We start from the raw sequence: 20,875 nt of genomic DNA, 5'->3' as shown, positions 1-20,875 counted from the left end.
CTACCAGAACTCCTCTCTTTATGAATGTTCCTACTAGAACTCCTCTCTCTATGAATGTTCCTACCAGAACTCCTCTCTCTATGAATGTTTCTACCAGAACTCCTCTTTATGAATGTTTCTACCAGAACTCCTCTCTCTATGAATGTTTCTACCAGAACTCCTGTCTCTATGAATGTTTCTACCAGAACTCCTCTCTTTATGAATGTTCCTACCAGAACTCCTCTCTTTATGAATGTTCCTACCAGAACTCCTCTCTTTATGAATGTTCCTACCAGAACTCCTCTCTTTATGAATGTTTCTACCAGAACTCCTCTCTCTATGAATGTTTCTACCAGAACTCCTGTCTCTATGAATGTTTCTACCAGAACTCCTCTCTTTATGAATGTTCCTACCAGCACTCTGCCCTCTCTTTATGAATGTTCCTACCAGCACTCTGCCCTCTCTTTATGAATGTTCCTACCAGAACTCCTCTCTTTATGAATGTTTCTACCAGAACTCCTCTCTCTATGAATGTTCCTACCAGAACTCCTCTCTTTATGAATGTTCCTACCAGAACTCCTCTCTTTATGAATGTTTCTACCAGAACTCCTCTCTTTATGAATGTTCCTACCAGCACTCTGCCCTCTCTTTATGAATGTTCCTACCAGAACTCCTCTCTCTATGAATGTTCCTACCAGAACTCCTCTCTTTATGAATGTTCCTACCAGAACTCCTCTCTCTATGAATGTTCCTACCAGAACTCCTCTCTTTATGAATGTTCCTACCAGAACTCCTCTCTTTATGAATGTTCCTACTAGAACTCCTCTCTCTATGAATGTTCCTACCAGAACTCCTCTCTTTATGAATGTTCCTACTAGAACTCCTCTCTCTATGAATGTTCCTACCAGAACTCCTCTCTCTATGAATGTTTCTACCAGAACTCCTCTTTATGAATGTTTCTACCAGAACTCCTCTCTCTATGAATGTTTCTACCAGAACTCCTGTCTCTATGAATGTTTCTACCAGAACTCCTCTCTTTATGAATGTTCCTACCAGAACTCCTCTCTTTATGAATGTTCCTACCAGAACTCCTCTCTCTATGAATGTTTCTACCAGAACTCCTGTCTCTATGAATGTTTCTACCAGAACTCCTCTCTTTATGAATGTTTCTACCAGAACTCCTCTCTTTATGAATGTTCCTACCAGAACTCCTCTCTCTATGAATGTTTCTACCAGAACTCCTCTCTTTATGAATGTTCCTACCAGAACTCTTCTCTTTATGAATGTTCCTACCAGAACTCCTCTCTCTATGAATGTTTCTACCAGAACTCCTCTCTTTATGAATGTTCCTACCAGAACTCTTCTCTTTATGAATGTTCCTACCAGAACTCCTCTCTCTATGAATGTTTCTACCAGAACTCCTCTCTTTATGAATGTTCCTACCAGAACTCCTCTCTCTATGAATGTTCCTACCAGAACTCCTCTCTCTATGAATGTTCCTACCAGAACTCCTCTCTTTATGAATGTTCCTACCAGAACTCCTCTCTCTATGAATGTTCCTACCAGAACTCCTCTCTCTATGAATGTTCCTACCAGAACTCCTCTCTATGAATGTTTCTACCAGAACTCTCTCTATGAATGTTCCTACCAGAACTCCTCTCTTTATGAATGTTCCTACCAGAACTCCTCTCTTTATGAATGTTCCTACCAGAACTCCTCTTTATGAATGTTCCTACCAGAACTCCTCTCTCTATGAATGTTTCTACCAGAACTCTTCTCTATGAATGTTTCTACCAGAACTCCTCTCTCTATGAATGTTTCTACCAGAACTCCTCTCTTTATGAATGTTCCTACCAGAACTCCTCTCTTTATGAATGTTTCTACCAGAACTCCTCTCTATGAATGTTTCTACCAGAACTCCTCTCTCTATGAATGTTCCTACCAGAACTCCTCTCTCTATGAATGTTTCTACCAGAACTCCTCTCTATGAATGTTCCTACCAGAACTCCTCTCTTTATGAATGTTCCTACCAGAACTCCTCTCTCTATGAATGTTCCTACCAGAACTCCTCTCTCTATGAATGTTTCTACCAGAACTCCTCTCTCTATGAATGTTCCTACCAGAACTCCTCTCTCTATGAATGTTTCTACCAGAACTCCTCTCTATGAATGTTTCTACCAGAACTCCTCTCTCTATGAATGTTTCTACCAGAACTCCTCTCTCTATGAATGTTCCTACCAGAACTCCTCTCTCTATGAATGTTCCTACCAGAACTCCTCTCTCTATGAATGTTTCTACCAGAACTCCTCTCTATGAATGTTTCTACCAGAACTCCTCTCTCTATGAATGTTTCTACCAGAACTCCTCTCTCTATGAATGTTCCTACCAGAACTCCTCTCTATGAATGTTCCTACCAGAACTCCTCTCTTTATGAATGTTCCTACCAGAACTCCTCTCTTTATGAATGTTCCTACCAGAACTCCTCTCTCTATGAATGTTCCTACCAGAACTCCTCTCTTTATGAATGTTCCTACCAGAACTCCTCTCTCTATGAATGTTCCTACCAGAACTCCTCTCTCTATGAATGTTCCTACCAGAACTCCTCTCTCTATGAATGTTTCTACCAGAACTCCTCTCTCTATGAATGTTCCTACCAGAACTCCTCTCTCTATGAATGTTTCTACCAGAACTCCCCTCTCTATGAATGTTCCTACCAGAACTCCTCTCTTTATGAATGTTCCTACCAGAACTCCTCTCTTTATGAATGTTTCTACCAGAACTCCTCTCTTTATGAATGTTTCTACCAGAACTCCTCTCTTTATGAATGTTCCTACCAGAACTCCTCTCTTTATGAATGTTTCTACCAGAACTCCTCTCTCTATGAATGTTTCTACCAGAACTCCTCTCTATGAATGTTCCTACCAGAACTCCTCTCTCTATGAATGTTCCTACCAGAACTCCTCTCTCTATGAATGTTCCTACCAGAACTCCTCTCTCTATGAATGTTTCTACCAGAACTCCTCTCTATGAATGTTTCTACCAGAACTCCTCTCTCTATGAATGTTTCTACCAGAACTCCTCTCTCTATGAATGTTCCTACCAGAACTCCTCTCTCTATGAATGTTTCTACCAGAACTCCTCTCTTTATGAATGTTCCTACCAGAACTCCTCTCTCTATGAATGTTCCTACCAGAACTCCTCTCTTTATGAATGTTTCTACCAGAACTCCTCTCTTTATGAATGTTCCTACCAGAACTCCTCTCTCTATGAATGTTTCTACCAGAACTCCTCTCTTTATGAATGTTCCTACCAGAACTCCTCTCTCTATGAATGTTCCTACCAGAACTCCTCTCTTTATGAATGTTCCTACCAGAACTCCTCTCTCTATGAATGTTCCTACCAGAACTCCTCTCTTTATGAATGTTCCTACCAGAACTCTCTCTTTATGAATGTTTCTACCAGAACTCCTCTCTATGAATGTTCCTACCAGAACTCCTCTCTCTATGAATGTTTCTACCAGAACTCCTCTCTTTATGAATGTTCCTACCAGAACTCCTCTCTTTATGAATGTTCCTACCAGAACTCCTCTCTCTATGAATGTTTCTACCAGAACTCCTCTCTCTATGAATGTTCCTACCAGAACTCCTCTCTTTATGAATGTTTCTACCAGAACTCCTCTCTATGAATGTTCCTACCAGAACTCCTCTCTATGAATGTTCCTACCAGAACTCCTCTCTATGAATGTTCCTACCAGAACTCCTCTCTCTATGAATGTTCCTACCAGAACTCCTCTCTCTATGAATGTTTCTACCAGAACTCCTCTCTCTATGAATGTTCCTACCAGAACTCCTCTCTATGAATGTTTCTACCAGAACTCCTCTCTATGAATGTTTCTACCAGAACTCCTCTCTCTATGAATGTTCCTACCAGAACTCCTCTCTCTATGAATGTTCCTACCAGCACTCCTCTCTATGAATGTTCCTACCAGAACTCCTCTCTTTATGAATGTTCCTACCAGAACTCCTCTCTCTATGAATGTTCCTACCAGAACTCCTCTCTATGAATGTTTCTACCAGAACTCCTCTCTCTATGAATGTTCCTACCAGAACTCCTCTCTCTATGAATGTTCCTACCAGAACTCCTCTCTCTATGAATGTTTCTACCAGAACTCCTCTCTCTATGAATGTTCCTACCAGAACTCCTCTCTTTATGAATGTTCCTACCAGAACTCCTCTCTCTATGAATGTTCCTACCAGAACTCCTCTCTCTATGAATGTTCCTACCAGAACTCCTCTCTCTATGAATGTTCCTACCAGAACTCCTCTCTCTATGAATGTTTCTACCAGAACTCTGCCCTCTCTTTATGAATGTTTCTACCAGAACTCCTCTCTCTATGAATGTTCCTACCAGAACTCCTCTCTCTATGAATGTTCCTACCAGCACTCCTCTCTATGAATGTTCCTACCAGAACTCCTCTCTTTATGAATGTTCCTACCAGAACTCCTCTCTCTATGAATGTTCCTACCAGAACTCCTCTCTATGAATGTTTCTACCAGAACTCCTCTCTCTATGAATGTTCCTACCAGAACTCCTCTTTATGAATGTTTCTACCAGAACTCCTCTCTCTATGAATGTTTCTACCAGAACTCCTGTCTCTATGAATGTTTCTACCAGAACTCCTCTCTTTATGAATGTTCCTACCAGAACTCCTCTCTTTATGAATGTTCCTACCAGAACTCCTCTCTTTATGAATGTTCCTACCAGAACTCCTCTCTTTATGAATGTTTCTACCAGAACTCCTCTCTCTATGAATGTTTCTACCAGAACTCCTGTCTCTATGAATGTTTCTACCAGAACTCCTCTCTTTATGAATGTTCCTACCAGCACTCTGCCCTCTCTTTATGAATGTTCCTACCAGCACTCTGCCCTCTCTTTATGAATGTTCCTACCAGAACTCCTCTCTTTATGAATGTTTCTACCAGAACTCCTCTCTCTATGAATGTTCCTACCAGAACTCCTCTCTTTATGAATGTTCCTACCAGAACTCCTCTCTTTATGAATGTTTCTACCAGAACTCCTCTCTTTATGAATGTTCCTACCAGCACTCTGCCCTCTCTTTATGAATGTTCCTACCAGAACTCCTCTCTCTATGAATGTTCCTACCAGAACTCCTCTCTTTATGAATGTTCCTACCAGAACTCCTCTCTCTATGAATGTTCCTACCAGAACTCCTCTCTTTATGAATGTTCCTACCAGAACTCCTCTCTTTATGAATGTTCCTACTAGAACTCCTCTCTCTATGAATGTTCCTACCAGAACTCCTCTCTTTATGAATGTTCCTACTAGAACTCCTCTCTCTATGAATGTTCCTACCAGAACTCCTCTCTCTATGAATGTTTCTACCAGAACTCCTCTTTATGAATGTTTCTACCAGAACTCCTCTCTCTATGAATGTTTCTACCAGAACTCCTGTCTCTATGAATGTTTCTACCAGAACTCCTCTCTTTATGAATGTTCCTACCAGAACTCCTCTCTTTATGAATGTTCCTACCAGAACTCCTCTCTCTATGAATGTTTCTACCAGAACTCCTGTCTCTATGAATGTTTCTACCAGAACTCCTCTCTTTATGAATGTTTCTACCAGAACTCCTCTCTTTATGAATGTTCCTACCAGAACTCCTCTCTCTATGAATGTTTCTACCAGAACTCCTCTCTTTATGAATGTTCCTACCAGAACTCTTCTCTTTATGAATGTTCCTACCAGAACTCCTCTCTCTATGAATGTTTCTACCAGAACTCCTCTCTTTATGAATGTTCCTACCAGAACTCTTCTCTTTATGAATGTTCCTACCAGAACTCCTCTCTCTATGAATGTTTCTACCAGAACTCCTCTCTTTATGAATGTTCCTACCAGAACTCCTCTCTCTATGAATGTTCCTACCAGAACTCCTCTCTCTATGAATGTTCCTACCAGAACTCCTCTCTTTATGAATGTTCCTACCAGAACTCCTCTCTCTATGAATGTTCCTACCAGAACTCCTCTCTCTATGAATGTTCCTACCAGAACTCCTCTCTATGAATGTTTCTACCAGAACTCTCTCTATGAATGTTCCTACCAGAACTCCTCTCTTTATGAATGTTCCTACCAGAACTCCTCTCTTTATGAATGTTCCTACCAGAACTCCTCTTTATGAATGTTCCTACCAGAACTCCTCTCTCTATGAATGTTTCTACCAGAACTCTTCTCTATGAATGTTTCTACCAGAACTCCTCTCTCTATGAATGTTTCTACCAGAACTCCTCTCTTTATGAATGTTCCTACCAGAACTCCTCTCTTTATGAATGTTTCTACCAGAACTCCTCTCTATGAATGTTTCTACCAGAACTCCTCTCTCTATGAATGTTCCTACCAGAACTCCTCTCTCTATGAATGTTTCTACCAGAACTCCTCTCTATGAATGTTCCTACCAGAACTCCTCTCTTTATGAATGTTCCTACCAGAACTCCTCTCTCTATGAATGTTCCTACCAGAACTCCTCTCTCTATGAATGTTTCTACCAGAACTCCTCTCTCTATGAATGTTCCTACCAGAACTCCTCTCTCTATGAATGTTTCTACCAGAACTCCTCTCTATGAATGTTTCTACCAGAACTCCTCTCTCTATGAATGTTTCTACCAGAACTCCTCTCTCTATGAATGTTCCTACCAGAACTCCTCTCTCTATGAATGTTCCTACCAGAACTCCTCTCTCTATGAATGTTTCTACCAGAACTCCTCTCTATGAATGTTTCTACCAGAACTCCTCTCTCTATGAATGTTTCTACCAGAACTCCTCTCTCTATGAATGTTCCTACCAGAACTCCTCTCTATGAATGTTCCTACCAGAACTCCTCTCTTTATGAATGTTCCTACCAGAACTCCTCTCTTTATGAATGTTCCTACCAGAACTCCTCTCTCTATGAATGTTCCTACCAGAACTCCTCTCTTTATGAATGTTCCTACCAGAACTCCTCTCTCTATGAATGTTCCTACCAGAACTCCTCTCTCTATGAATGTTCCTACCAGAACTCCTCTCTCTATGAATGTTTCTACCAGAACTCCTCTCTCTATGAATGTTCCTACCAGAACTCCTCTCTCTATGAATGTTTCTACCAGAACTCCCCTCTCTATGAATGTTCCTACCAGAACTCCTCTCTTTATGAATGTTCCTACCAGAACTCCTCTCTTTATGAATGTTTCTACCAGAACTCCTCTCTTTATGAATGTTTCTACCAGAACTCCTCTCTTTATGAATGTTCCTACCAGAACTCCTCTCTTTATGAATGTTTCTACCAGAACTCCTCTCTCTATGAATGTTTCTACCAGAACTCCTCTCTATGAATGTTCCTACCAGAACTCCTCTCTCTATGAATGTTCCTACCAGAACTCCTCTCTCTATGAATGTTCCTACCAGAACTCCTCTCTCTATGAATGTTTCTACCAGAACTCCTCTCTATGAATGTTTCTACCAGAACTCCTCTCTCTATGAATGTTTCTACCAGAACTCCTCTCTCTATGAATGTTCCTACCAGAACTCCTCTCTCTATGAATGTTTCTACCAGAACTCCTCTCTTTATGAATGTTCCTACCAGAACTCCTCTCTCTATGAATGTTCCTACCAGAACTCCTCTCTTTATGAATGTTTCTACCAGAACTCCTCTCTTTATGAATGTTCCTACCAGAACTCCTCTCTCTATGAATGTTTCTACCAGAACTCCTCTCTTTATGAATGTTCCTACCAGAACTCCTCTCTCTATGAATGTTCCTACCAGAACTCCTCTCTTTATGAATGTTCCTACCAGAACTCCTCTCTTTATGAATGTTCCTACCAGAACTCTCTCTTTATGAATGTTTCTACCAGAACTCCTCTCTATGAATGTTCCTACCAGAACTCCTCTCTCTATGAATGTTTCTACCAGAACTCCTCTCTTTATGAATGTTCCTACCAGAACTCCTCTCTTTATGAATGTTCCTACCAGAACTCCTCTCTCTATGAATGTTTCTACCAGAACTCCTCTCTCTATGAATGTTCCTACCAGAACTCCTCTCTTTATGAATGTTTCTACCAGAACTCCTCTCTATGAATGTTCCTACCAGAACTCCTCTCTATGAATGTTCCTACCAGAACTCCTCTCTATGAATGTTCCTACCAGAACTCCTCTCTCTATGAATGTTCCTACCAGAACTCCTCTCTCTATGAATGTTTCTACCAGAACTCCTCTCTCTATGAATGTTCCTACCAGAACTCCTCTCTATGAATGTTTCTACCAGAACTCCTCTCTATGAATGTTTCTACCAGAACTCCTCTCTCTATGAATGTTCCTACCAGAACTCCTCTCTCTATGAATGTTCCTACCAGCACTCCTCTCTATGAATGTTCCTACCAGAACTCCTCTCTTTATGAATGTTCCTACCAGAACTCCTCTCTCTATGAATGTTCCTACCAGAACTCCTCTCTATGAATGTTTCTACCAGAACTCCTCTCTCTATGAATGTTCCTACCAGAACTCCTCTCTCTATGAATGTTCCTACCAGAACTCCTCTCTCTATGAATGTTTCTACCAGAACTCCTCTCTCTATGAATGTTCCTACCAGAACTCCTCTCTTTATGAATGTTCCTACCAGAACTCCTCTCTCTATGAATGTTCCTACCAGAACTCCTCTCTCTATGAATGTTCCTACCAGAACTCCTCTCTCTATGAATGTTCCTACCAGAACTCCTCTCTCTATGAATGTTTCTACCAGAACTCTGCCCTCTCTTTATGAATGTTTCTACCAGAACTCCTCTCTCTATGAATGTTCCTACCAGAACTCCTCTCTCTATGAATGTTCCTACCAGAACTCCTCTCTCTATGAATGTTTCTACCAGAACTCCTCTCTCTATGAATGTTTCTACCAGAACTCCTCTCTCTATGAATGTTCCTACCAGAACTCCTCTCTCTATGAATGTTCCTACCAGAACTCCTCTCTTTATGAATGTTCCTACCAGAACTCCTCTCTTTATGAATGTTCCTACCAGAACTCCTCTCTCTATGAATGTTTCTACCAGAACTCCTCTCTTTATGAATGTTCCTACCAGAACTCCTCTCTCTATGAATGTTCCTACCAGAACTCCTCTCTTTATGAATGTTCCTACCAGAACTCCTCTCTCTATGAATGTTCCTACCAGAACTCCTCTCTTTATGAATGTTCCTACCAGAACTCTCTCTTTATGAATGTTTCTACCAGAACTCCTCTCTATGAATGTTCCTACCAGAACTCCTCTCTCTATGAATGTTTCTACCAGAACTCCTCTCTTTATGAATGTTCCTACCAGAACTCCTCTCTTTATGAATGTTCCTACCAGAACTCCTCTCTCTATGAATGTTTCTACCAGAACTCCTCTCTCTATGAATGTTCCTACCAGAACTCCTCTCTTTATGAATGTTTCTACCAGAACTCCTCTCTATGAATGTTCCTACCAGAACTCCTCTCTATGAATGTTCCTACCAGAACTCCTCTCTATGAATGTTCCTACCAGAACTCCTCTCTCTATGAATGTTCCTACCAGAACTCCTCTCTCTATGAATGTTTCTACCAGAACTCCTCTCTCTATGAATGTTCCTACCAGAACTCCTCTCTATGAATGTTTCTACCAGAACTCCTCTCTATGAATGTTTCTACCAGAACTCCTCTCTCTATGAATGTTCCTACCAGAACTCCTCTCTCTATGAATGTTCCTACCAGCACTCCTCTCTATGAATGTTCCTACCAGAACTCCTCTCTTTATGAATGTTCCTACCAGAACTCCTCTCTCTATGAATGTTCCTACCAGAACTCCTCTCTATGAATGTTTCTACCAGAACTCCTCTCTCTATGAATGTTCCTACCAGAACTCCTCTCTCTATGAATGTTCCTACCAGAACTCCTCTCTCTATGAATGTTTCTACCAGAACTCCTCTCTCTATGAATGTTCCTACCAGAACTCCTCTCTTTATGAATGTTCCTACCAGAACTCCTCTCTCTATGAATGTTCCTACCAGAACTCCTCTCTCTATGAATGTTCCTACCAGAACTCCTCTCTCTATGAATGTTCCTACCAGAACTCCTCTCTCTATGAATGTTTCTACCAGAACTCTGCCCTCTCTTTATGAATGTTTCTACCAGAACTCCTCTCTCTATGAATGTTCCTACCAGAACTCCTCTCTCTATGAATGTTCCTACCAGAACTCCTCTCTCTATGAATGTTTCTACCAGAACTCCTCTCTCTATGAATGTTTCTACCAGAACTCCTCTCTCTATGAATGTTCCTACCAGAACTCCTCTCTCTATGAATGTTCCTACCAGAACTCCTCTCTTTATGAATGTTCCTACCAGAACTCCTCTCTATGAATGTTCCTACCAGAACTCCTCTCTCTATCTCCCCTTCTGCCTCAGTGTGTTTCCTGAAACACTCTAATGTGATAGTTCTGACCGTCCATGCTGCACCGCCTCCCTCTCTCCTTGTCAACCCATCTTCTTTCATCTGTTCTTCTCTACAGGGTCTCATTGATGTGGAGAAGGAAGTGACCAAGTTGACGACAAAGAAAGGGGAGCTGGAGAAACAGATGGAGAAACTGACTGAGAAGATGGCAAAGGGAGACTACAAGGAGAAGGTGCCCGTCAAAGTGCAGGAGCAGGATGCAGAGAAGGTGAGAAATTGAGGGAGGAGCAGGTTTTTTTCCCTTTCAGGATCATCAACTTTGGATGTGACAAGAGTCAATTATAATGATCTTCTCTTCCTTCTCTACAGCTACGTCAGAATCAGATCGAACTAGAAAAAGTGAAAGAAGCCATAGACAACTTCAAGAAAATGATGTAACCCCACCTTCTACAATCTGTCAGGAGTTCTTGTAATAGCCCCTATTCCTTTTGTTGTGTATGTATTGTAAATGTTCACAATGGGTCCTTTTAGGAGTGAAGGAACTGAATAAATCTTATATTAGACCATTGTCTCCAGTCAGTGACATGTTGTTCTAAGCCCACCCCCCCCCCCCTCCCAGAGTACATTTACTTCATTCAGGATTCAGATAAAGATCATGACTTCAATCCCTTTTTCCAACATTTTATTCAGCATATTTAATAACATTTTAAGAGCATCATTTCATGATACAGCTTTTGTTCATAAAGACAGTGTCCACAGAAGAGAGAGAAAAAAAAAGAACTAAACCAAACATGTTGGCTGCATTTGTAAAAGTATATTAGTATATATTTCTCTAACCTGAGACCATCAAGCCAATGTTCTATTCATGATGTGCATTGCGGGAATAGTTCAGTCTTACAGGGATGTACATTTTTACAAATTCAACCAATGAGAGCTGAAGGGAGGAGTGAGTGAGAGATGGCTTGCGTGCATTCGCTAAAAACATCTTTTCTTTTTTCCTTTCCATTATCAAACACTAAAGAGTGGCTCTAAACTAACCTGGGTGTAACGTTGTGTCACACATACTGTATTCTGCCTGTGAAGAGTAGGCCAGTTTGACCACACCGTTCCAACCCATCTACCCTTGCAAGACTCTCAAACAACACTACATTCGCACTACGCCCCCCCCACACCTGGCTGACCATAAGCCCCGCCCCGCCCACACCTGGCTGACCATAAGCCCCGCCCCGCCCCGCATCCTTCCATGCATGTCCTCACAGCTTCCAGGGTGTGTGGAACTCCGAGAAGGGGAGAGGAGTACAGTGCGATGTCTCAAAGTTCCGCAGGTATTTCCGTGCCTTTGAGATAGAGAGAGAGAGGAGATATTATGTGGTAGTATAGAGGACTGCAGCGTACAAAAAGGGCAGCTCATGATTGTGTCTGCGTCTGGCTTTGTGCCTTACAAACGTCCCCATCTACATATAGTATTTACATTGGGGTGAATAGAAGTCTAATTCAACAGGCCCAGGGAGGGGAGAGAGACAAAACACAGCATTAGCTGTAATTGATGGCACTCTCCTTGAATGACTCCAATAAGCTGAGCGTGGCCAAATGTACTACACCAGTCAACCTGAGGGGCACAGGTGAACCTGTTACTATGGCAACCGGCACAATGTTCCTCTGTGTTAATGATGTCTGAATGGCTTGTGATTTTGTATGGCAAGTGAAAGGAAGGGGAAGGCAAGCCAAGCTTTAACAAGAAAATGGGGCTTGCTGGAGATGGGGAAATGAAGACGTTGTGCAGATGAAAGGAGAGGGAAAGTAAAAAGCCAGCCTTTTGAGAGATTAGATAAAAGAACACGGGTGGCTGTCGTCCTCTTAATGTCAAACGAGGAGAGAGAATGAAATGTCTTACCAGGAAAAGAGCCAGCTGTCGCCTTCCCTCTAGCGTCATGTCCTCCCCTGCAGAAACCACAGTGTGTGATTGACCACATAATACAAAGCAAGAGCACTTCTATACACGCACTGAGTGGTATGGGATATAGGGAATCCCTGGGCAGATCTTCACGTGGTGCTGCTCTGGGGTCAGGGACCAGGAGCAGCCTGGAGGCCGACTGCATCAGTCTCCCACTATGAGAGGCTTTGTGAATATGGACCCTGCACTCCATGAAAGGGAACGCAGCATGTGAATGGAGGCAAAAAGCTGTGATTTGGTGCGAGTGTCCAAAGGAAGCCACTTTCAGTCGGCAGTGGGGAAGTGCCTCGGATCGCTGGCCTGACTGCAGCTGTTTGTTGCTAAGCAACTATTGAAAACCTTTTGCTAAAAGTTTTTAAGTATGTGTTCAACCTCTAGCGATCAGCGTTCAAAATGAGCTCCGCTCTCAAAAGCTGTCTGGAAGTCTCAAACAGTGCAGCGTTTTTCATTTAAACGAATTACAAAAAAAAGAAGCCGGCTCTGAAAATTGGACACGTCGCCTTACTGATTATTTAATTTACCTATTTTGAGCTCCCGTCCGAGGAGTTGCAGTTGTGATTGGAGGGCGGAGTTTGAGATAGGTCAATTCAATTGCCTTCAGCCACAAAGGGGAGATGGAGATGAGGAGCAGCCTGGAGGAGACTGTTCTTTTAGTTTCGTCTTTAAATCTTGTGTTGTTTAAAAAGATGATGCAAACCATGAGGAAGGTCTTCTGAAACTTGGAAAAGGTTAATCTAGTCTTTACTTGAAATTACGTCTCAGGCCCAGCCCCCTTTTCCTGATCCTCCAATCACATGGTGGTGATTGGCGGATCAAGGAAAGAGGGCGGGGCTTGAGGTCAATTGACCACCTTCTTCAGAAGCATCACTGGTGTTGTGATGTGTGCTGTCGGTCTATGACCAGGGCCCTGTTCCTCGTACCTGGCTAACTGAGTTAGCCGGATAATTTTCAGGATAACTTGACATAAACTAGACCGAAAGGTTATGACTATAACCTAGTTATGAGTACTGGCTGAGCATCTCGCTCTTCGCCATACCGAGATATATCCTCATCTCCAGTACCTACTGTAATTCATTAACAAAAACAATGCACCCATGCACTTGACCAGGCCCCGCCCCAGTGTCCCCCTATAAGACACTGGTCATATGACATGGTCATACTCGCCCTTCCTTGGGAAAAGGTTTCCATCATAGAAAACTAGGGGTGCACGATATTGATTTATTTTGACCCCGATACCGATAACTTTCTGCTCCTCAAGACCGATACCCGATATTTATTGTATTATAACTTTTTTTTTAAATGTAGATTCCTGTAGTTTTGACCTAACCAGATTTATCATGACATGAGCGTTACTACTATGAACAAAACAAAGCCAAGACAACAGTTGACTGATAAAGTGACTATTTTTCCAAATAAATATAATTTGAATCAGAAAATTCACAACAACTTATAATACATCCAACCTAACAAGTCACCACCGCTACGACGCGCGAGCAGCTAAAGCTGCTGTGAATCCAAAGCAGCTACAAAGGAACCCGCGGCGCTTGTACCTATTGACCAGGCGTTTGCTAAATTAAAGAAGTTTGACAAATGACCCAAGGGCTCAAGCCGCTAGCTTTTAAACAGTGCTTGGTGGTGCAAATTAACCTGGCTACTACGGAGCAGAGCCGTTCAACGGCTCTGTTACGGAGCAATAAGCTTTAGCTGCTTGCGCGTCGTCGTAGGCTTTTAACACACCATCGTGGTGATGTTGCAGGTGACTTGTTAGGTTGGATGTATTATAAGTTGTTGCCCTTTTCCCTCCTCGTGGAACTTCTGCATTGCATTTGTTACAAATAGCAAGCAAACTTTTTTCCTCTGAAACTATTCCACACTACTGACGCCATCTTTGTTTACATCCGCGCTGCCTCTGAAACTTACGTGGCTACGTCACAGCCAAGAAAGGGAGCGCTGGATTTGTGTAAAACGCCCTCTTCCTAAACCACACGCTATCAGTCGTACCACTGTACTGGCAAAACGGGAGGAGCCTACAGTAAAAACAAACGCCCTTCATCCCAATTCACCCACACCGAATTTTTTTTTACCAAAAAATATATTATATATTATCGGAGCTATCAATAACGTTATCGGGTTTATCGGGATGACGTCATAATAGCTGATATCGGCCCGATAATTATCGTGCATCCATATAGAAAACCCAACCAAGGGACCTCAGGGCGCACTAAGAGCGAGACGCTCAGCCAGTACTCATATAACTAGGTTATAGTCAACCTTTCGTTATATAGCGTACTCGTCTCGCTCTTCGCCATACCGAGATATGGGGCAGAGCAGACGCGTGGCCCGACAAATGTACCCCCTGAGGACCCGCAAGCCCTACCACCAGGGGGGAGGGGAGTCCCGTCCACCCGCCCTTCCTAGTGAAGAGGGGGCGCCAGTCAACTCCACCAAAGTGCGAAAAAAGAGGGAACTAGAGACCCCTAAAAACGCACAGCACAGGCGGGACCACGTGTGACGCATCACCCCGTGGCACACACCCACACACCCCTGCTAACCCACCGAAGGGCGGGACGCAGGGGAGGTCCCAGACCTCAGAACCGCCTGAGAGACGGAACCCCCAGTCATGTCCATGAGGCAAAACCTAATGAAGGGACCCGGGGAGGACCAGGAGGCCGCAGCACAGATGTCCTCCACCGAGCCCCCCCCCTAACAAGGCGGCAGAGGCCCTGGAGTGCGCCCTGACACCCCCAGGGGGGGGCCAGTCCAGCCAACGTGTAGCAAAGGGCAATGCCCTCGCACAACCAATGTGACAGGCGCTGTTTGGACAGTGCCGTACCAGCGCGAGAGCCACCGTAACAAACAAAGAGCTGATCGGTAGCTCTGAAGTCCTGAGTCCGACTGAGGTAAACACCCAAAGCCCGGACGAGACACGACAGGTGAAGGCTCTCCTCTAACTCACCAGCGTGAGGAGGCGGATGAAACGCCTGAACCACAATATCTCTGGAGCGAAAAGAGCTCAGGATATTTATTGGCACGAAGACTGGAGTAGGCCTCAGAGTCGCACCGCTATTGACACGAATAGACAAGCCCTCAGGCCGCACCGAGAGAGCACACAGCTCACCCACGCGCTTAGCAGAGGTGATGGCCGGCAGGAATGCAGTCTTAACAGCTGTTCCAAAGACGCCTGCTCAAGAGGCTCAAACGGGGCCTCAGACAACCGGCCGAGGACCAGTTGGAGGTCCCAACTCGGAGACAGAGAACGTTCCACCGGGTTAAGACACCGAGCGCCAAGCAGGAAACTCTTTCACAAGAGGGTGGCTGAACAACGTAACGCCCTCAAACCCCACATGACAAGAGGATATAGCCGCGGCATATACCCTCACCGTCGAAGCCGACAGTCTACCCAAAATAGACTGAAGGAGAAAGGACAGCGTCCAGGGGGCAGGACACCGGGTCCAAGCCCCCCACTCTACACCACTCTTGGAAATACGCCACCTACCCGCGTAAGCCGCGGTAGAGGACGGAGCACGCGCGTGCCGGATAGCGTTAACCACAGAATAGCCAAGACGCATCCCCAGCAGATTCACACCGACAGCAGCCAAGCCTAGAGGCTGCCCCAGAACAGGAAAGCAGAACAGAGTTCCGCGTGCCTGAGAGAGGGCCCGCGGAGACCACGGAACAGGCCACGGCGGGGCCACCAAGAGCTGAATCAGGGCCGGGGACCACACAGCTGAGCCCCGGCACGACCAGGACCAAGTCCCGCGCTCCCGACGTACAGCGTACAGAATCCCGGACGGCCACGGAATCGGTCCCAGACCTGCCCGACTGTGTATGGACGTAATCCCCACTCGTCAGGGTGAGGACCGCCCTGCGACATCACACCTGCACCCACATTCACCCTGCCGGGGATGTGGAGAGCCCTCAGGCTGTGCAGATGGAGAAACGCCCATAGCCAGCCGACCGCCGCCCGGTGCAGACGGGGGGAGCGTACTCCCTGTCTGTCGATGTACGACGCTGACGTCGTGTTGTCCGTCCTGATCAAAACACCGTTTGAGGACCAGAAGGACTGCCTTCAATTCCAACACATTGAATGTAGCGCAGACCGGGCAGCATGGTCTTGCCAGCTGCCCCCTACTGCGTTGGCCCGACGCGTCCCTCCCCCAGTGAGGGAGGCATCGGTGAAGACCGTGACGTGTGACAGCCTGCTTCCCATGGGGACCCCGCTGGTGAGGGCCCCAGGCCCCAGTACTGACATGGGAACCTTAGCCGCTTCCACTTGCCTCTCACCGGGTCTATTTCCATACTGGAAAACCACCTCTGTATCCTCATGAGGTGAAGGAGGCCAAGAGGGACCACGGAATGAGCAGATGCCATCATACCGAGCAGGCGCATCACGGACAGCTTGACGTTGTGACCAGGGTACCTCAGGCGGGGGAAACATGGCCGCTGGCGAGGCCGTGCTCACCTCTGGCTGCGCGGTGTGAGGCGGTGTGGGGCCTAGGTCAAATACCGCCCGCGCTCCTGCGGAAAGACCAAAGTCCCTCTGCGGAGAGGGGAGCCCTGAGGAGGGAAAAAACCTCACCCCCTCAAAGGGAGACTGATCCAACCAAGATGTCTGTAAACAAGCGTTGACAGCATCCTAGCCCTCCCTGCGGTTATAGCTTGCGGCTAGGTCAAAGCTAATAACGTCAACAACCTCGCGTGATGTTTCGACGTCGGCTGGCCTTCAAGGCCCCGCTACCAGACACCATTTTTGACAGAAAACAGCAATTCGAACTATTTTACTAATCGCTGCTAATTCTATACCGTGGCGGTATAGGCTTAACAGCCCACCAGCCACCTGCCGGGCCGACTCACCTCATGGCGTCGGCCGGGCGGGGCACCGTTCCAACATGCCAGAGGCAAAGGACTGATGCCACCTGCTTCACAAGCACGGAGCACCAGTGGTGGTTGCAACCAGCAACCTAGCCCACACACACAATGTTAAGGGGATGCAGACCAGAGAAACACCAGTCCTGCACACGATTCATAGATTCACAAAAAGCACACCAGCCCTAGGCCTCAGCCCATTCACCCATGAAAAAGGTAAACAAGACCCCGTCAAAACTCCCACCAGTAGACACCGATTGACCGTCAGCATGAATGGTTAAGAGGGAAGACCTTTTTAAAAAGACAGCCCTCAGCGGGGAATCAAAAGAACAGTAACCCAGCATCGTAGCATAGCATTAGCCGCGCGCTCCAGGATAGCCGGGAAAAACGACAACGTTTACCCAGATATCCTGCCCCTTGTGCCAATACACAACTCTGTTGTCTCATGGGACGAGCAGTATCACAAATGCCAGCATTGACGCCTGGTGGCGCAGGCCCTACCTGGGCGCGACCTAGCCACTACAGCTAGCCGCCGCGCGACGTCCCTCGATCCGCTGTCAGAAGACGAGGAAACCCAGGACAGGCCCGATGCACTGTTAGAATGTGCCGAGAAGATTCCAGGGGCTGGCGAATCTCCAGCGAAAACCCAACATTGTTCAATTTCCTAGAACAACTAGTTCATGGAGTGCACTGCATCGTCCATGATGGAAACAAAAACGAGGAAGGGCGAGTATGACCATGTCCGGTGTCTTATAGGGGGACACTGGGGCGGGGCCTGGTCAAGTGCATGGGTACATTGTTTTTGTTAATGAAGTACAGTAGGTACTGGAGATGAGGATATATCTCGGTATGGCGAAGAGCGAGACCAGTACGCTATATAACTGTCGGTTCCCCGAAGCGCGATTGTCTAAATCACTATGGCAACAGATGAGAAAGTTTGAACCTGGTCCAGCGCAGGGTTTAGTTCAGTTAGCTGGATAACCTGGCCACGCCCTCGCAAAAAGAAATGCCAGCTCCCTTCCTCACAATCTAGATCCCATTATACCATTCTGAATTATGTTTTTGTGCTTAGTTTTTCTAGAGGGGGCTTTTGAAATGTAAATAATGCACGTCATAGTTATACGGATACGGCGCTCGCGAATCGCGACACACACTATGTGGTTATTTTAATAACTGAGCATTGCAAATGTGAATCCCGCAGGGATATTTTTAATGAATGAAATTGGGCGTTTGGCTCTGATTCGTTTCATATTCTCCACTGTGGATGTATTTGCTTAACACTTCCAGTGCCACTGGTTAACACTTTCTCTGCCAAGGACGCCTAAACTCGTCATTCCCCGCCATGCTAATTCTGTCAATGACGCCGTAACACGTCATTGAGATCAATATTTCAAAAATCTGTGATCACAATCATATTTCTCCCCCGGAGACTAGAGATCTACTGTTGATCCCCTCTCAACTCTCCAACGGTTCAAGAGCGCCATCTGGTGGCCGATCGGCGGATCGCCCAAACCGGAAACGGAAGCTGGTGCTCATTCCAATTCGGTCCGATCACTCGCTAATAGTCCCGGGACTCGAGCTGGACACAACGGATAGCAATCCGTTACCAATAACTCGATAAACAACATGATTTGGACGTATATACTATTATACAACCTGGAGATGGATCGTATATTTCAACATCCCATAATAGGAATATTTTTGCTCCACGCTCATCGCCCAACCCTACGAGGAAGCTACGGTGAGTTTCAGCGTTTTTTTTTTAACGTGTTCGATATAAACTGCTCTAATGATCATATCACCCACACTAGATGAATCATCTAACGTTGGCCACGGAATTATAAACGACCCCCCCCCCCCCATCCGGTCAACATCAGATGATAAGTAGTAACTTCTAGAAGCACGTCCATTTGAAATTTTTTATCTCGCGCAGATCGCTATCAAACTATTTGATCATCAATATAATGCATTTAGGGCTATAAATCACGTTCTGGAGAAAGCTGCAGAAACGATAAAAACATTTATACTTTAGACCGTATTTTAGTATGAATATGTAAATGAAAAAGTATAACGTTCCTACGTCCTGAACGATAGATAATTGACGTTGAATGGGCCATAGTAATGTCAATTTAGCAATACAATTTAAAACGTTATAGCCCTGCAAAGAAGGGGAACTTCTCCATAGACAAATAGAGCTGGCAGAGGGGTATAATGATGTACATAAGCCTGGCGAAGAAAGTGTTAACATGGTAAAACCCTGTTGAATGCCACCACCCACTTCAATGATAGCGTTGTGAACGCATAATCTCTGTCTTAAATTACGGCTATGTGTCTAATCTGCCCGTCGCTTATCAATGACTTGTTTGCAGTCAACATTGTCGAAACGGATTGTTTTTTTTTTAATCGCTTCATTTCCGTTTTATAGCATTTTGAAAAGCCCTCGTTTAAGGAAAATATAAAGATTCCGTGATAATCGGCATTTACTGGAATATTCTGGCATACACAAACGTTGTAATTTTTCAGCCTATTTATGAATCGTTTTCAAATAAACGCTAGATTATCGATAGTATGTGTACTTATGCACGCTATAGAAGCGGGCTGAAATATCGATTCTCTCATTTCCTGGCCAGCGATCACAGCCACACACACATAGGGCAAACGCTGATATCTCTGTGAAAACGGCTCTGATTATCCTAAGACTGGTCAAATAAATTCGCCATTCCTGATCGCCATTCCAAATATCGATCGCGTTTATTGATTCAGCGTTGGGTACTGTAAATACATAATCCACGCGTTTTCCGGGCCGGCGATCACAATGGATTCTTCAGTTGGCTTGACTGAAAAGTAAAATGAGGAAACTGGCCCGCCCCCCCCCCCCCCCCCCCCCATCAGTCTAAAGTAATGGGGTGCAGTTACACAGGGAGAGACGATAGGGGGCGGTATCTTCCCAATTGAGCTCAGAGAGAGTCTGCAACACTAACCTGAGGCTCGATTGATGAAATATGAATTCAAATCGTCAATAAAAAAAAAAAAAGACAAACAAACGCTATATAGCGTTGGCGGCACTCAACGGTCGGCATGAACTAACGACAACGCGTGGCTGGCACTCAGTGTTAACGGAGTGCCCGGATTGTGTTTCATTCAAGCATAAATTGAAGCGTCTTTATGCGTGGATTGTGGATGTGAATTACGACAATCTGAATATGTGGATCGTTGAATTGTATCACTGTTACTCACACGTTATTGTGATATTGTAACTGGGATTAAAATGTCTGAGGAGATGCGCTGTTTGACGGATTTGATGACGTGACTTGAGATGAATGAGCAATTGCAAGCCTTTGACGTTTTGATGAATGAATGAGAAAATGCATTTATCTGTTCAAACACTGTTATCTGATGATGAACAAGAGGGTGATGAACATGAGGTTCACCTGTCTTTTCAGGTGAGGCGGCCGCGCGCAATTATCCTGAGTATCAAGTCTGGTTCGAATTAACGAGACTGAATCGGCGTTCGAGGAACAGGGAAAGCCTGGTTTCAAACATCGGGTTAATTTAATCTGGCTAATGGGACTTTTGATCTACTTAGTTGAACCAGGTACGGGGAATAGGACCCAGTCTGACCTCACACCTCACAA

The 20,875-nt window shown here is 44.8% G+C and overlaps 2 protein-coding genes across 2 annotated transcripts in view; one reads left to right on the top strand and one right to left on the bottom strand.

The window, feature by feature from the left end:
- Nucleotides 1-10,984, top strand: part of vars1 (valyl-tRNA synthetase 1) — a 66,216-nt gene extending 55,232 nt beyond the window's left edge. Inside the window, exons 28-29 of the mRNA XM_084337021.1 lie at nt 10,539-10,688; nt 10,790-10,984. Of these exons, the coding sequence (XP_084193147.1) occupies nt 10,539-10,688; nt 10,790-10,858 (219 nt within the window). The 3' untranslated portion in view covers nt 10,859-10,984. The remainder of the gene's footprint in view (nt 1-10,538; nt 10,689-10,789) is intronic.
- A 103-nt stretch (nt 10,985-11,087) lies between these two features.
- The window catches only part of abhd16a (abhydrolase domain containing 16A, phospholipase), a 33,945-nt gene continuing 24,157 nt past the window's right edge, over nt 11,088-20,875 (bottom strand). The window contains exons 19-21 of the mRNA XM_084335655.1: nt 12,315-12,361; nt 11,625-11,757; nt 11,088-11,592 (exon numbers count right to left, since the gene is read on the bottom strand). Coding sequence (XP_084191781.1) covers nt 11,674-11,757; nt 12,315-12,361 — 131 coding nt within the window. The 3' untranslated portion in view covers nt 11,088-11,592; nt 11,625-11,673. The remainder of the gene's footprint in view (nt 11,593-11,624; nt 11,758-12,314; nt 12,362-20,875) is intronic.

This window comes from Notolepis coatsorum (genome assembly GCF_963971535.1).
Source record: "Notolepis coatsorum genome assembly, chromosome: 19".
Taxonomy (NCBI): Eukaryota; Metazoa; Chordata; class Actinopteri; order Aulopiformes; family Paralepididae; genus Notolepis; species Notolepis coatsorum.
Note: the sequence above shows the minus strand (reverse complement) of the source record. Positions and strands in the feature narration are given on the sequence as shown.